Genomic DNA, 16,649 nt, shown 5'->3' with positions numbered 1-16,649 from the left:
GGCACCTGGGTGGCTCAGTTGGCTAAGCGTCTGCCTTTGACTCAGGTCATGATCCCAGGATACTGGGAGCCTGCTGCTCCCTCTGCTTGTGCTCTCTGTCTTTGTCAAATAAGTAAATAAATTTTTTTTAAAAAAATAGAAAAAATTAAAATACTTTATTGCTAAAAATGCTAACCATCATCTAAGCTTTCAACAAGTTGTTATGAAACAAAATTTAACTGAGTAAACTTGAGGATCCAATTGGCTTTATTAAGAGATTCATGAATGGGGCAGCATCCCATCAAGCAAGTAAGAGGGGAGCTCCAAGGAGTTGTATAAAATGGAAGGTTTTTTGGGTGTTGAGTTTGATAAATTCTTTATCGATTTTGGGATAACTGGGTGATGGGCATTAGGGAGGACATTTGATACACTGAGCATTGGGTGTTATATGCAACTGATGAATCCCTAAATTCTACCTCAGAAATTAATTATTAAAAAAAAAAAAAGGAAGTTTCTTCTAGGACAGAGGGTGGGGCAAAGAAGTTATTAGCAAAAGAAAAGAAAGGATTGTTTCAGGCAAGGTCACTTTCCCCTAGGGGGAAAAGCAGGGGTTCTTATCCTGCAGATAACTCATTTTTCTTTGGGGCATGGAGAAGGCCCAGGTGACAGATTACCTCCTTTGTGCCGATAAAACAGTTTCTGACTAACCTGTTGAGACAACGTTTCTGTGGGAAGTTGAAGCTGTAATGAAGTTTCAGGTATTAAACCCTGTTTTGATGACTTGGTCTAGAAGAAGTATCCATCCTGGGCCTGTGGTTTTCTTAACAGAGTAATAATAGTTTTGTTGGTGGAGGGTCTTGTATCTCAGTATTGATGCCTTCTGACTGATTACATGGTGGTGGTAGTTAAGCTTAAGTTTGTGGTAGCTATGGCAATTTCTTAAAATAGGACGACAGTGAAGTTTGCTGCATGGATTGATTCTTCCTTTTGCAAGTGATTTCTCTGTAGCATGCTATACTGTTTGATAGCATTTTATACGCAGTAGAACTTCTTTCAAAATTGGGAGTCCATCTACTCAAACTCTATCACTGCTTTATCATCTACATTTCCCTAATATTTAAAGCCCTTTGTTGTCAATTCAACAATCTGCATAGCATCTTCACCAGGAGTAAATAGATTGTAACTCAAGAAGCTGCTTTCTTTACTCATCCGTAAGAAGCAACTGCTCATTCCTGAAAGTTTCATCATGAGATCAGGACAATTCAGTCACATCTTTAGGCTCCACTTCTTCTTCTTCTTCTTCTTCTTTTTTTTTTTTTTTTTACATTTTTTATTTAAATCCAATGAATTAACATACAATGTATTATTGGTTTCTGAGGGATAAGCCTGTGATTCATCAGTCTTGTATCAGATTCCACTGCTAATTCTTGTTCTCAGGAAATACGGAGGCCCAAGGAGAGGGACAGGGTAAGGGGAATGGCCAGTCAGTGGAGTAGTCAGAACACACACACAGCATTTATTGATTAAGCTTAGAGTGGGGAACATGAAAGCTTAGAGTGAAAGCTTACAGCAGAAGATTTTCCCAGTGACTTAGTGAATTCAGCTACAACAGAATAAAAATGGTGGTATGGCATGTCCAGTCCCAAGCCAGATGAGATCCAGATGAAGGATGTAATGTATACTTGAGGGTCCTGTACCACCAGTGAAGGCTAAGATTGAGCTTAAGGAGAAAAGGATGACCACAGTTCCTAGATTGAGCCTACTGAACAAAACAGCCATAGATTTCAGCAGTAGATATCTTCAGGGAGCCAAGTGAGCAGACAGACAAGAAACATGGTTGCAGAGACCAGAGAAAACAAAGGACTGTAGGGACTTGCAGGTTTGGGTTGGAGGCTGCCTTTTTTGGAGAGTAGAGGACCATAGAAACCAACCTCCCTATAGGGTCAGATGCCTCCTTGAAGGAAAACAATGGGTTGAAGGGAATATGAAAGTCTGAACATTTACCAGCTATGACTAAGTTTTAGAAAAAGAATATGCAGAAAGATGATGAGATAGCACTGGTAGGCACTTTGTTTGTGTGTTGATTCATTCAATAAATAGCCATTGACTGTCTCTTATATACCATGCCCTAGGATTCAACAGATCCCAATCCTTGTCTTCCTGTAGTTTACGTTCCAGTAATGGTAGTTCCAAAGTGAAGCTATAGGGAAAGAAGAAAACAGCTTAATTAGAAAAACTAGAGATACTACAAATTTATTTTCACATTTGAATAGCAGTGTGTTATATTTTTAAACCCACAACAATGGGGATGAAAAGTATTCTGGTGGTATGCATAGCCTCATTGTGGTTAAGAAAAGCTAAAAATAACTACAGAGCTTATTCTTGTTTGGACACCAAGTTTAAATAACTTGACATGTTATCACAGGGTCAGTAATAGAGTCATAAAAATTTGGAGCTGGAAAGGATCTTCGAGGTCATGAGGCTGACTTCTTTTTAATATATATATAATTTTTGAAAAAAAATGTTTATTTATTTGACAGAGAGAGTGAGAGAGCACAAACAGGGGGAGCAGCAGAGGGAGAGGGAGAAGCTGGCTCCCTGCTGGAGCAGGGAACCTCACGTGAGGGCTTGGTCCCAGGACCCTGGGGATCATGACCTGAGCCAGCTATAGACAGACACTTAACCAGCTGAGCCAGCCAGGCTCCTCATGAGGCTCAGCTTCATAATTTGATTGCTAAGGAAACTCGTGCAGGGAGTTGAGAAAATTGCCGCTAGAGCTGGATGTAAATACATGTGCCTTGACATTAGTCCAGGGCTCCTTATAATTCAACACTGCTTCCATCTGAATCTTAAGAGCACATATTCATTGATTATTTTGCCTTGATATCAGTAGGTCCTCTCTAGGGTTGGCTGTTGTAAGTACTGGGAACACAATGGGCAATGCAATGATAGATCAGTAAGATTAAGAGGTTCAGAGGATTAAGAGAATAGATACTCATTAGAGTGGTGAGTTGCTCCTTTTCTTTCTCCACAGAATGTGAAATATGGCCCAGAAAGAACCCAGACAACCTGAGTAGCAGAGTTCCCACCAAGGTGACATCCTACTCAGTAGTCATAAAAGCTTGGGTTCAAGAATGAGTCATCTGAATTCAAATCCCAGCTCTACCACCTATGAACTAGCTCTGTAATTAGTTGTGAAACATGTAGCAGGAAATTTGTTTTAAAATGTGGATGAAATGTTGAAGATTACAAATGACTTACTTTGAAAGGATACATTAAATTTAGAGTTAGCTCTATGTGATGCCAGTCTTGTGCACTTATACACAGTAGTTTATTTTGCCTAGTGAGTGGTAAAGGGGCAGAGTTATGGTTGGTTCATAAGGAATAGTTTACACCCTTCTATTTATCTCATGGTAGAATTGACCAAGTGGAGTTCTGCTTACTTGTGATCTCTCTCTCCATCAGATAAATAAATTAAATCTTAAAAAAAAATACATAACTTGTGACATTTTGTTTAATTAAACTGGGTGAAAAAAAGCATACACTTCTCTCAGGCTGATATTTGCCAGACTTAAGTGGTAAAATGATTACCAATAGATAAATTTGTAATCAGTTCTTGGGCTGTCATTAATGTTACATGCTTTTTCTACCATTGCATGCTTTTTGGCACTTACATATAACAAATAGAGCCATAGAATGGAGTAGTAAAATGCGGGGGGAACAAGAGAAAATAAAGCTTACCTATTTTCCAAGATGCTTAAAACAAAATAACATGACACACTTAGTATTCATTTGATTGGGAAAGTCATGGAGCTGATCTATGTTTTTGTCACACACCATGAGTTATGTTGACTACATTAATGTGTTTCAACTGAGCATTTGTACAAATTAAGGAATAATTATTAAGCACCTGTTTTGACAGTCTCTAGCAGTGGTGACTGGGGGAAGGTGTGTGTGTGTGTGTGTGTGTGTGTGTGTGTGTGTGTGTGTGAGAGAGAGAGAGAGAGAGAGAGAGAGGTGTAACCACATGGGAGAGCAGGGAATGCTCCTGAAACTGTTAGGCAAGGTCATATTGAAAGAAAGTTTACTGTAACAGGAAAAATTTAAACACCATTTCTGATCCCTACTCCCAGGAAAAAACTATTCATAATAAATTGTATTTAGTTTATTTTATAGGAGAGTAGGCCTGGTTATTTAGACAATAAATTTTAGTACTTTACACAGTACAATTGTGTTAATTTAAGGAATATATTTTTGTAATTTAAGCAACAATAGTGGAGTCCTTTTATTGAATACTACATTAAAGTTGAATAAGTTAATAAAGCAAACTTTTCTTCCCAATGTTAAATTTAAATGCTCTTTGGTAAAGTTTACAAAAACATTTAAGAAGTACATATTTTTCTTTGTGCCAGGTGAATATTTAACTTCCTGGTATTTTTTATGGCTTTTTAGGTTCTAAGATTGGGTTTAAATATGGTGCTTGATATAAATGGGAAGCTAAGTTTTCTACCTTAATCGCTGAAGAGCAAAAGGAAAATAAACTTAATGCAAGGCAAAAATATTATTTTCCTATAATTAATTTGACAACTTTCAGATTCTGCAGTTGATAATCAAGCCTTTGAGCCTCCAGTTAGATTTTATACTTGGCTTGTCATTTGACCTGTACCTCGGCTAGACGTTTACTAGTATTTGTGTTGCGTTCCTTCTACCCTGTAAGTGAAGAAATCCTCTCATCTTTCTAATTCAAAAGTCAGTAAAATTTTAATTTTGTTATTAACAAAAATTTTTGTTAATAACAAAAAGTTAATTTTTTAAAAGTTGATGAGCTTATTATTCTCTTGGGTTGTCCCTTAGGAGAATTTATGTTAAATTAATAGTAATATAGATACAGAAATCAACTGCCACCCATAAATGCAAAAATACTTCCAGAAGACCTCTGCAGCATGTTATTTCCTACGTGCTTTCCTGTACAAAGAAAGCCAAAGCATATGGTTATAATAATGCATTTATTCCAAAGGTCTGTATATCATTTTGCATATAGATGGTCTCCAGATTTAACTGCAGTATTGCACACATGTCAATTTATGGTTGGATGCTTATTGATGGTGAAGAGAACACTGATTTAGATGTCATTAAGTGAATATATAATATATATTCATTATATGTCATTAAGTGAATAAAATATATAATGTATCTACAGAGATATATACATATAAAATCATCTTTTTATTTATGACTTCTTTATTTATAACTTTACATAATAAATATGTATTTTTTAGAGTATTAGGCCTCATAACTTCTATGCTACTTCCTTAGCAAGAAGCAAACTAATCATGTTTAGAAATAGCATGGTGGTACCATTAAAGCTGGGAAAAAAACATAGAATTCAATGAATGTTATAACCTCATTTTATAAATACAAAAATTGGGGCTCAGATAGGTCAAGAATTTTTCCAACAATGGCCCAGCATTTGCATGTTAGAACTAGGATTAGAACCCACTTATTATTTTTAGTTCAATCCTGTCTCAGAATGATGTCATTAGAAAAATGAAAAAAAAAAAAGGTATGGATTAGAACTGTGCTCAATATAATCAGTGATTTCTTTGTAAGTCTCTTCTTCTTTGTCTTTCCTCTGAAAGGAAGGAAAATAAAAATGTGTTCTTGCTCCTGTGGAGGTATTTGGAGAATGCTAAGAACTACACATTGCAACCATATATAGGTCATATCCTCCTCTCTGTTATACGACCCTTATTTGATCATTCAGCTAAAGGCGTGAGTGTTTCTCAATTTCCCCTGCCTTTACCACACGTATATTTTAAAAACATTTTAATCATGCTTTGAGATGGTTTACTTTATTATATACCAAACTTCTGGCCTGGAACCTCATGATACTATTGACTGAGTAGGAATTTTGTTAGTGAATCAGATATAGGAATGTCTCCAAAATAGGTTATATTAAAATGTGAGGGTTCATCTTATCTGTAACTAGAACTAGAGTTCCTGCAGTGTGAGTGTAAGTCTTTCAAGTAAAACAGTTTTTAATGTCATTTATTTCCAGCTGTTTAAAACTTACCTCTAATACCTATATTTCTTTCTTTTTATTCTTGAAATTCAAATTTGATCATATAGTATAAAAACCTTATGTTCCAAGGGAGTTTGGGGACTTAAAAAAAAAAAGTGTGTGTCTGTGTGTGTTTTCATATCTTTTTTGCAGTGTCTCCTTGGAAAGTCACTCTGGGTACAGACATCTGGGCAAAATGTTGTTGATAGAATTGAGCAATTTTTGTTTTTCTAACTTTTGTAGCTCTGGCCAGCTTCACATCGGCTTCTATCAGTTGAAATGATATCTTTGACTTTAGCAAAGTGTAGGCTATTAGGTCATGAGTGCCAAAAATCAAGAGTGGTCTCCACACTACATCCAGTGTGGATAAAAACAATATTATAAAATAATTAAAATCTTTTGAAGCAGAGCCAGCCACACAGCCTGAGCCCATCTTCCTTCGTTAATTTGTATACAGTTCCTATTTTAACAGAACAAACTTTCAGAGGGTACTCACATGGGACTGCTGAACCAGCTGTACAACTTTTATTTTGAAGAAAAAAGTTGAGCCTCAGAACAGGCTGTTTTAAAGACAGGGAGGGACTTAGCTTTTCCAAGCTTGACCAGCATGTGGAAGGAGTGCTCTCATGGCTGCAAGAACTCAGGGAACTCCTACCTGGGTGCCACTAGGGTAGGAAGTTTTCTGTTTGTTTTGTTCTGTTTCCGAGGGTCCTGTGCACTTCTCTTTCCTGTATCACCGTGACTGTTGGTGGATTTTGCACACCCTGCTCTGTGGGGGAGTGCCCCAACGTGCCTGTCTTATGTGGCCTCTATGGACACACTGCTCAGCTGGCAGAGAGCAGGGAAGTTTTCTCCCAGCACCCAAAAAGAGAAAGAGGAAACTACTTTTTCCTTCTGGGCTTCTTGCAGCACAATAGACCAGGATAAGCTTCCACATTCTCTCCCTGGATTTCTGGAGTGGTTTCCAGGAAGAAGTTCAACTTTTACCTTTAAATGGATGACCATGTCACAATCAGGAAGAAACATCTCCAAAGACCCATCTTTAGGTAAGTAATACTACATCCCAGTTGGTTCCAGGGCTATCAGGAAAAATAATTTCTTTCCCTTATCCTTGACTTGGGAATTCTGGCACTAAGCTACAGCAAAGCAATAGAGTGTATCTAAAGTTTAACTTCATGCATACCTACGGAGTCCCTTTATTTTCTATTTTCTGAAACTGTGCACAAGCTCTTATCAAATCCTCAAAATATATTTTAAAAGCAAATTAGCTATTCAGGCACATGGATGACATAGCACTGGAAAAACTTCTAAAGCATTATGCAATCCCTTGCTGTTTCCAATGGTTGCACAGCCCTCTAAATTGGAAATACTATGCTTGGTTATTTCAACTGATTACACTCAGAGATAGTGTTTCAGTGCTGCAAATGCTATACCTTTTTGCAGTAATATGTGGGAAGATAAATGCGAATTTGATGGCTGTATACTAAAGAAGATATATTTACATCTAGTTCAGGAGTATCTTTATGCAGTTTAGGAAACAAAAGGGCAACAGGAAAAATTTTACCTTGTGGTGAAATCTGTGGCCAGAAAAAATGTAGATACAGTATAATAGATTGAGTTAAGGTTTTCTTTGGGGGGGGATGGCGGCTCACTCTTTCTCCTGAGAATAGCAGTTTCTTCATTGACTCTTTAATCCTCGATTTTTTAGTTACTTACATACTTTAGAATTCAGAATTAGGAATTTAGAATTTTAAAGACGCTAGAAAATCAACACAGTTTCTACCTTTTAAGACAGAAGATCTTAAAAAAAAAATCTAGTTATATATCAATTTTGTGGTTCCCCCAAAATAATATCCTAAACAAAACGGAGATACTACATGTCAGCAACACTAGACATTAAAGTCAAGTTGCAGTCACTGGTTGTTGATCTAGAATTAACTACTGGATAATAGAAGTTTATGGATGGAATTCCTGGCATTCTGCGGTTGTCACATAATGAATAAGAGTGGGCCTCAAGGCATGTTTCGTGTATTGATTAAGCATTGTTACAGTATTATTAATAGCAATAATATACTTTAGTAAAGCTTAAAACAAAATGCTGTCTCAATCTGTTTTACAGCCTTGTAAAAATAATTGGGCTCCTGGGTGGATCATTCAGTTAAAGATCTGCCTTCGGTTCAGGTCGTGATCCCGGGGTCCTTGGATTGAGCCCTGTGGTGATGGCCATGGTGCTGGCTTCCTGCTTAGCGGGGAACCTGCTTGTCCCTCTCCTTCTGCCCAACCCCACCAACACTCCACTTGTGCTCCCTCTCTCTCTCTCCAATAAATAAATCTTTAAAAATCATATTTATATATGTGGATTTAATATCATAATCTGTGTTTACATTTTATGCAGTGACAGCAATAAATAACCAAAAATCCAGAATGACCCCCAAATGTGTATTCACCTGCCATAATTCCCATATAATTAATTTCTATTTTCTCCCAAATCCATTGTGTGACTTCAAAAAGATAGGACAGTAGCACAGATGATTCTAAACTCAACCCCACTGAAGCACCATTAGAAGAGGGCACCCGTGGAAACTGAAGAAGAGAAGATTGTGTTGGATAAAGTCAGATCCACTTAGCCAGTATCTTTAGTATGTTACCCTGCGGAGAAACTGTTGGCAATTGAAGCAGGTGGTCCTGCTCCACTGGTTTTTGGCGAATCCGTATTCCCTCCTGATGAACTGTATGCTAAGGTGCCGCTCACAGGGAAACTGCCGCTCCTCCACGCTTCTGTTCTTTTTCATATAAAGTAACTGGGATTCTTTGCCCAAATAATTAGAATACAGTTTGGTAAATTCAAATAATTACTTCATGATCCTGGTGATGTAGAAGAGAGAACAGAGCTCTCTCTAGTATATACCTAGATAACTGTGGCACAGGCAGATGATGGGTGCCAAAAAGGAGGTGATAATGTCCTGGGAAATTATGATGAGACAGATTTCAATGATGAGCACATACTTTCACTCAGGCAGGTCTTTCAAGCAAGCGTACAAGTGGTCCCTGACTAAAAACAGGTTAAGGCCAGATGTGTAGTTGGGATTGATTGTTCAGTTGGCACATTGATAGATGGCTTTGCTTTTATCGGGATATGATTTTCTTGGGGGAAAAGGGAAGTAGAGAGTATCCTAATAAAGCATTCAAATGACTAGACACAATTCCTCAGAGAAAGTATTGGGCTATTTTTCGGTAAAACACAGCGTTGACTTTCTGATGGCTAGTTGTACTTTTGGGCAAGTTGGGAAGTGGTTGAAGGTTGCCTTTGGCATCTTATGCCCTTATCTGATGCCCCGCTTCATTTTCTTTTTTGGTCTCCTTTCTCTGGTTCTTTGTCTTCCTGGGCTATTACTGGATTGTCCTCCTTTCACATTGAGACAAAACATTCTCAAGCCTGCCTTTCTGGTCAGAGACCCAGGTACCAGACGTTTCCTTCTCAATATGTACTTGTTCACACCCTATTTCCTAAGGGATTTGCATACTAGTTCTCAGTCCACTTGGTAAAAAATTAGTGCTAGACTGTTTTGTATGCGTTAGTCACATGTTTAACAGAAATTTTGTGAAAATAATATTTTGACTGTTTATAAATAATTCACTTAAAATTTTAATCATTAAGAGAGGATAAATCTGGTATTTTTTGGGGAAATATCTGACATACTGACATGATTCAGGTTTTTATATACAGACTACTTTCTCCCGCAGCTTAACCAACAGCTTCAATTCAACTTACCTGGCCTTCTCTGATTGATTAAAAGTGTCCAGAATTTGGACTACTGCACCTGGGGAGGTCTGACATGATAAAGAAAAACAAACTGTATCTGCCTTCACATAACATGTCATCTAGTAGTATTTACCTAGATAACTATGGCACAGCAGATGATGGGTGCCAAAAAGGAGGTGATAATGAGACAGATTTCAATGATGACTAATTCTGACACCTAAGTGAACTGAGAGAGATAAGCAAGATTTAAAAAAAAAAATCTGAAACTGAATAGACATCAATTTTTAATTATTTTTAATTAAATTTTAAATTAAATTATATTTAAATTTTTTTAATTTAATTGACTAAATTTCAGACAAGAAAAGTCATCCATCAAGTATAAAAAGTTAGTGGAGAGGCTTTAGAGTAGACAGTGGATGTTGAAATTCCATGGCTGCATATGATATCAGAAGACTTGAGAAATCTTACATATTCTTTAGATTCTGCATCAAAAAATGTCAGTATCTCCTACAATGGTGATTCCTGAATCATCTCACATAGGTTAGCTAATCTGTTTTAAAGTCTTTTGTGGAAATTTTAGGTATATATTTTCACACCAGGTCTGTGAGGAAAGGAAAAGGCAAAATTTTTGTTTGTTTGTTTGTTTGTTTTTATTGTTTTTATATGGCCAAAATGGAAGTTTATATGATCTCTATTATGCATGTCATGTGGAACTTGGGATCAGTGACACTGACCATTCAGCTCCGAGAATGTATAAATGGTGTATCTCAAACACAATTTGTGGTTTTGCCTGTAGACATTCCCGCAGCTCAGAATTATATATAAAAATGATGATTCTCCCATTACTCAAGAGAAATTCTTTAGGTTTTATAATTTTTTTTAAGATTTTATTTATTTATTTGACAGAGAGAGAGACAGATCACAAGTAGGCAGAGAGGCAGGCAGAGAGAGAGAGGGAAGCAGACTCCCCGAGCAGAGAGCCCGATGCGGGGCTCGACCCCAGGACCCTGAGATCATGACCTGAGCCGAAGGCAGAGGCTTAACTCATTGAGCCACCCAGGCACCCCTAGGTTTTATAATTTTACAGGAAGGAAACACTATCACAAAATGTATATTAATGTGTTTTAAATCAACAACACTAAGTTTGTTCTTCAGCACATAGAAAATAAAATTACATAAAACTTTAAAGTCCAAGATGTGAATAAACATTGTCATTAAAGACTTCCCAAAGAAAAAGAAACAGTCTTTTAGACTTTTTAAAACCCCTTTTTCTGTGTTACCACAGAGTTTTATCTCTGGTAATCATAATTGATCTCTTTACATAAATAGATTCATCAGTTTATAATCCATTTAAATGAATTACCTTTATATAACTTCAGTAAGACTGTTGCTGAAGGCACTTCCATCTTATTACATATTCATATTGCTTAGCAAACTTTCTTTATTCCCATGGGATAAATAAACATTTAGCTTTGATATCAAGAAAAATCTCTTTCTCCTAATAAAGTGCATCAGTGGGAATATTTCTTATCTGAATTTCATTGCCATGAAGTTGAAGTCTGGGTTTCTGTTATTATCAGCTCCTCCTATTTGATATAATATTTTATCAAATTCTATTATATGTGCATTGTTTTCCATTTGTTGCTTCAAATTCTTTCCAGGAGTAGGTAAGGAAAAAATGAATTAAAAAAATAAATTGGAACTTTTCTCGTGTGTTAAGCCTTATTTAGTATTCTTTGATGCCAGCAGTCTGTTGAACCTCTTCTGTGTTCAAAATGGATAAGTTATTTTTGTGGTGGCTTTCCATTAGAAAGAGCACTAAAAAGTCACAAAAGAAATCATGCAAATAGTGGTTCATCAGCCCTAGATTTGAGACCTGGTCTATGCATCCAGGATCTGAGACGTTGAAGTGCAAGTCAGATTGCTGCCAGGCCCTCAGACTAATGAAAATCATGTTGAGCTCTTCACAGCATTTAGAACATGCTGTTTCTTCCCTTTATGCCTTTTCGAAAGTCTTATTTTTACAAGTATCTGTTAGCAGAGGAATTCTGAGTGTGCTTTTGGCAGGCGTAGTCTCTTCACATGGAGATGGAGAAAGCCGAAGGATTAAATAAGAAAGCATAGGAAAAGACAGATCCTAGTTTTCTTTGCTGTGAAAACTAGCAAACTCTATTGCTGTGCCTGATTTCTAATTTCAAGGGTGTGATCTATGCTTTACAGAAGAATAGCATACAATATATGTTACATATTTAATATCATATACCTTTTGGAGTGTAGTCGTTTTTATTTATTTCCACATGCAAGTTCAGTGTATGAACCTCAGTGTTACAGCTAAACCGTAAGTTGTTAGTATGTAGGGACAGCACAGCATTTCAGAATTTTTTTTTTTTTGATTTACCAACATGGTTATATTTTTTCTTTTTTTTCTTACCAAATATTTATTTATTTACTTACTTATTTATTTATTTTCAGTGTTCCAAGATTCTTCGTTTATGCACCACACCCAGTGCTCCATGCAATACATGCCCTCCTTATTACTCACCACCAGGCTGACCCATCCCCCACCCTCCTCCCCTCTAAAACCCTCAGTTTGTTTCAGATTTTTACCTGTTCATACAGGTGGGACACCTGACTGAGTGGTGCTTTATGGTAGTTTTAAATGTCTGGATAGTATTCAATTATTCAGATATTTCAAACCCATTTCCCTCGGTGTTTTGGGAATTACAAAAATCCTGAACACATATAAAATATAAAGTCACTTCAAAATTTAAAGAAATTGTAATACATGGTTGGATATTGATATTTTTATCTCATAAATGTTTAAGTATGTATGATATTCTGTGATTTAATCCTCTTTTTAACACCTCCCTGTAACCACAAACACATATTTTAGACAGGAATATATTTAGTCCAAGTCATCAGAGTGAAATGTAATTATGGAGAAAAAAATTAAGTGTATCTGATGAAGTAGTATATTTAAAATATCTTTTTTATGCAATGAATTTCTTCATAGGAAAAAGGTCCATGTAGTTTTATTATATTTTGGGACCCAAAATATAATAAAATTCTATATTTATGAAAATGTTTAAACAGTTTTTGGCCCTAAGACAAAAGTGATCGTGAATTTTTAGAAAAAGAGAAAAAGGGGCACCTGGGTGGCTCAGTGGGTTAAGCCTCTGCCTTCGGCGCAGGTCATGATCTCAGGGTCTTGGGATGGAGCCCCGCATCGGGCTCTCTGCTCAGCAGGAGGCCTGCTTCTCTTCCTCTCTCTCTCTGCCTGCCTCTCTGCCTACTTGTGATCTCTCTCTCTGTCAAATAAAATCTTTTAAAAAATTTAAAAAATTTTTAAAAAGAGAGGAAAAAAAAGGAATTTTCCTGCAATGGTTACATAGTTATATACTGGAAATTTCGTTTCATAGTTTTTTTTTTTTAATAAATGCGACAGTTAATTTTTATGTGACAGTTAATTGATAGAACAAAACAATTATGTTTAAGTTATTCTCCCCTTGCTATGAAAGTGAAAAATACTTCTGGAAAATAGACACAGTGAAATGAATTTAAATTTATGATGCTGTCAGGCACAATGTTAATTAACAGACGAACAACTATATTTTATAAGAGAGATGTTTATTAAAAATTAGTTTTTCATTGTTTAGGTCAGCATGTTTTTGTTTCTGGTCAAAGTCATTGTATGAATTATAAGTCAAGGAACAGCCTCAAATTGCTCTTTAAAATGAACTACAAAGGGACGCTTGGATGGCTCAGTCAGTTAAGCATCTGCCTTCAGTTCGGTAATGGTCCCGGGGTCCTGGGATGGAGTCCTGCACTGGACTCCTTGCTCAGCTGGGAGCCTGTTTCTCCCTCTCCCTGCTGCTCCCCCTGGTTGTTTCTCCCTCACTCTCTCTTTCTCTGACAAATAAATAAAATCTTAAAAAATAAAATGGACTACAAAGATCAAAGCAAAACAACAAACACCTATGAATGTAAGACATCGGGTAATGTTTGTCATGCAAAAGTTATCAGAACTGTGCCTTTTTTTTCCAGCTGTGATAAAAGTAGCTCTAAATTTTAAGTGGTCATCGCAAATAGATAAGCTATAATTGTCATACACTTCAAACTCAGGCAGCAAGTAATTTACTCCTGCTGGTATTATTTCATCTATTTAAGCTATTTCCAGTAAACTTATCATCACCAGAAGCAGTAGTAGCAGTAGGTATTAATGTTAATATTAAGAACTGTTGTTTATTGAAATCTTAGTGTATATTTAATCATTTATAGGCATATAATTCCTTTAAAAAGTAGTAAATACATAATTAATAATTTGGGGTATGAATCCAGGAATAGAGAATAGATTAAAACACAGAAAAGTGTCTCTTTCTCAGGAGCTACGCAAATCTTGTTTTCTAAGCTAGAGACGCTTGATGATATTTGTGTTTATCTTGGGCATTGGCATGATTAAGAAATGACTTTTGTGATGTTTGAAATGAGGAAAATCAAGATTGTGCAGGTAAAATTATCTACTGGATAATTTAATGGTTTTATACCATCTGGAAATTTTTATATTTGGAATAATCAGTCTATTGCATAGAGTGTTTAGATTAAAAGCAATGGAAAAGAATAAGATTAAGGTGACCTATAGGTTTGTAGAGATTGAATAAGTTTAAAGAGGTCTGCAGTATTTATAAACTGTATCTCTCCAGTTTTGTGACTGGACATGACATAATTTTGTTAGGTCTCATGGGAAAGCTTCCATTTATTTATGTATTTGATTAAGGCCACTTGGACATGAGCTCTAATGAGGAAAATCCAACATTTCCTGAATTGGAACTGCTAGAAGTGAATGGGGCAGTCACAGTGCATTTGAAGAACAGAAGAGAAAACTTTCAGATTTGTTATCTTCATAACATCCCAAGCCTGTTCCATTAAAACCATGTGTGTTTTTGTTTTTTTGTTATGGAGAAATACTAATTCTGAGTCAAATTGGTGACCATTTTTAGTGTTTTGGTCACTCCAGGATGTTATTTTTAGAGGAGTTGTTTGTTAAAACAGGTAATTAAATATTAATTATATATTTATTAACCATTTGTTTATAGGCATTGAATGTCAAGGGCCTTTATTATGAAAAATCACCACTTCAGCTTTAAAAATATTAATATTTAATTTGACATTTTCGAAGATCAAAGAGCTTAGAACAAATTAGAGACCAAAGTAATGAAAAACAGCATGTTTGTATCTTTAACATACAAACATGACAGTTTTTGAGTCCTAATTGAGGAAGAAAAGGAAAATCCCACTAGGTCAAAGTCAGTTTTAAATTATACCATTACATTAAAATTTGGATGAAAGTCAGGACGTGTGATAATCTGGGACCACCACCTGTTTGTTAGAAATCTCTTCTAATGAAGATTCTAAATGCTTATCGCTATTCCAGTGGTAATGTCTTTGTGGAACAACATGAAATAGAAAAAAGAGACTCTTGCAAATTTCTGTGCCAACTAATTAAGCATGTGCTACTCAGTTCAGCTGCATCTGATTTTTTCTAACTCTGAGATCCCATGTCATTTTATCTGGATTTCTTTTACTGCACGTATCACTTCATTCTATTATAATTACTTAAGTAAGAGGATCAACTCTCCTAAAAACATTTTAAGATTTCTGAAGCTAGAATCAATATTGAATTCATCTTTGTATTTCCCATAACTTTTGGTGGAATGTGTGTCACAAGTAAGCACGTATATAGTCTTCAAAAAGAGACTAATTCAGTATTGTAAATGTGTGAAATAGGAGGTGTTGGGAACTATGGTAGACGGGAAATGAAACCATTTACTTTTACATTTTTAAAAACAGTGAAAGACTGGGCACCTGGGTGACTCAGTTGGTTGGCATCCGACTCTTGGTTTTAGGTCAGGTTGTGATCTCGTGGGTCGTGGGATGGAGCCCAAGAGCCCCAAAACAGCCAGCGGGGAGTCTGCTTGAAATATTTTGTCCCTCTGCCCCTCCCCCTGCCCGTGCATGCATGTGCTTGTGCTCTCTTTCTCAAATAAATAAATAAATCTTTATTGGAAAAAAAAAGTGAAAGACTAAATAAAATCCAGCTACAGACTGCTAGCTGGTGACCCTTGAAATGAATGAATGATAGGGTGAATGATTTGTTTAGTTAGGTCTACATAATGTTAATCCATTTGCTGGATGAATGATGGCCAGTAAGTCTTGGCTAAAAATTCTGGCAGCCATATCACAGAGGATTGCTAGAAGGATGGGTATTTGGTTTTTGTTTCCACTACTAGTTATGAGTGAGAAAACCAAACTCTTTTGGTTTTCTACAATGCACTTTTACTGATGATCTTGTATATAATTTTATAGCAATAAAGGAAAAAATGAAGAAACATATATTTGCTGAATGAATAAAATGCATTCCTCTTAGCCCCAACTTGAACTATTCCAGCATCAGCGAATTCAATGCCTATAGCCCATTCCCCCTTTGAACAATCATGACTTGTTAGAAATTACTTTCTTAAATGGAAATCTGCCTTTCAATCAATAAAAACTTTTTTTCTCTCTTAGCAGAACTGTTGTGAGAAGGATCCAAACTCTCTTTCACAGGAAAGCCTTTCAGTTATTGCTGTTTATAAATCTCCCTAAAACATAGTGGCTTAAAACAACATGAGTCTGTAGATCAGCTGACTGTTTCTGTGATCCCAATGGGCTTTCTCATGCATCTGTGGCCAGATCATAGGTTTGCTGTGAACTGGCTGGCTTAGGAGGACCTTGGATACATGACTTGAGTTTCTTCCATGTGTCTCTCATATTCCTCCAGCAGGTTAGCCTGGATATTTTCTCATGGTA

General features: G+C 36.3%; 1 protein-coding gene across 3 annotated transcripts in view; it reads left to right on the top strand.

Annotated features, from left to right (window-relative positions):
* LOC111143001 (phosphodiesterase 1A) overlaps nucleotides 1–16,649 on the top strand; it is a 329,203-nt gene that overhangs the window by 84,604 nt on the left and 227,950 nt on the right. The window contains exon 1 of one of the 3 annotated variants that reach the window (XM_022496402.1): nucleotides 6,735–7,086. The exons of the other annotated variants lie outside the window; for them this stretch is intronic. Coding sequence (XP_022352110.1) covers nucleotides 7,034–7,086 — 53 coding nt within the window. The 5' untranslated portion in view covers nucleotides 6,735–7,033. Of the gene's footprint in view, nucleotides 1–6,734; nucleotides 7,087–16,649 lie in introns of those variants that run through there. 3 annotated transcript variants of the gene reach the window in all.

The sequence above is a fragment of the Enhydra lutris genome, unplaced genomic scaffold, assembly GCF_002288905.1.
Source record: "Enhydra lutris kenyoni isolate GAN:26980312 unplaced genomic scaffold, ASM228890v2 scaffoldscaffold1, whole genome shotgun sequence".
Taxonomy (NCBI): Eukaryota; Metazoa; Chordata; class Mammalia; order Carnivora; family Mustelidae; genus Enhydra; species Enhydra lutris.
The sequence above is the reverse complement of the archived record's forward strand: the minus strand, read 5'-3'. Positions and strand labels throughout refer to the sequence as shown.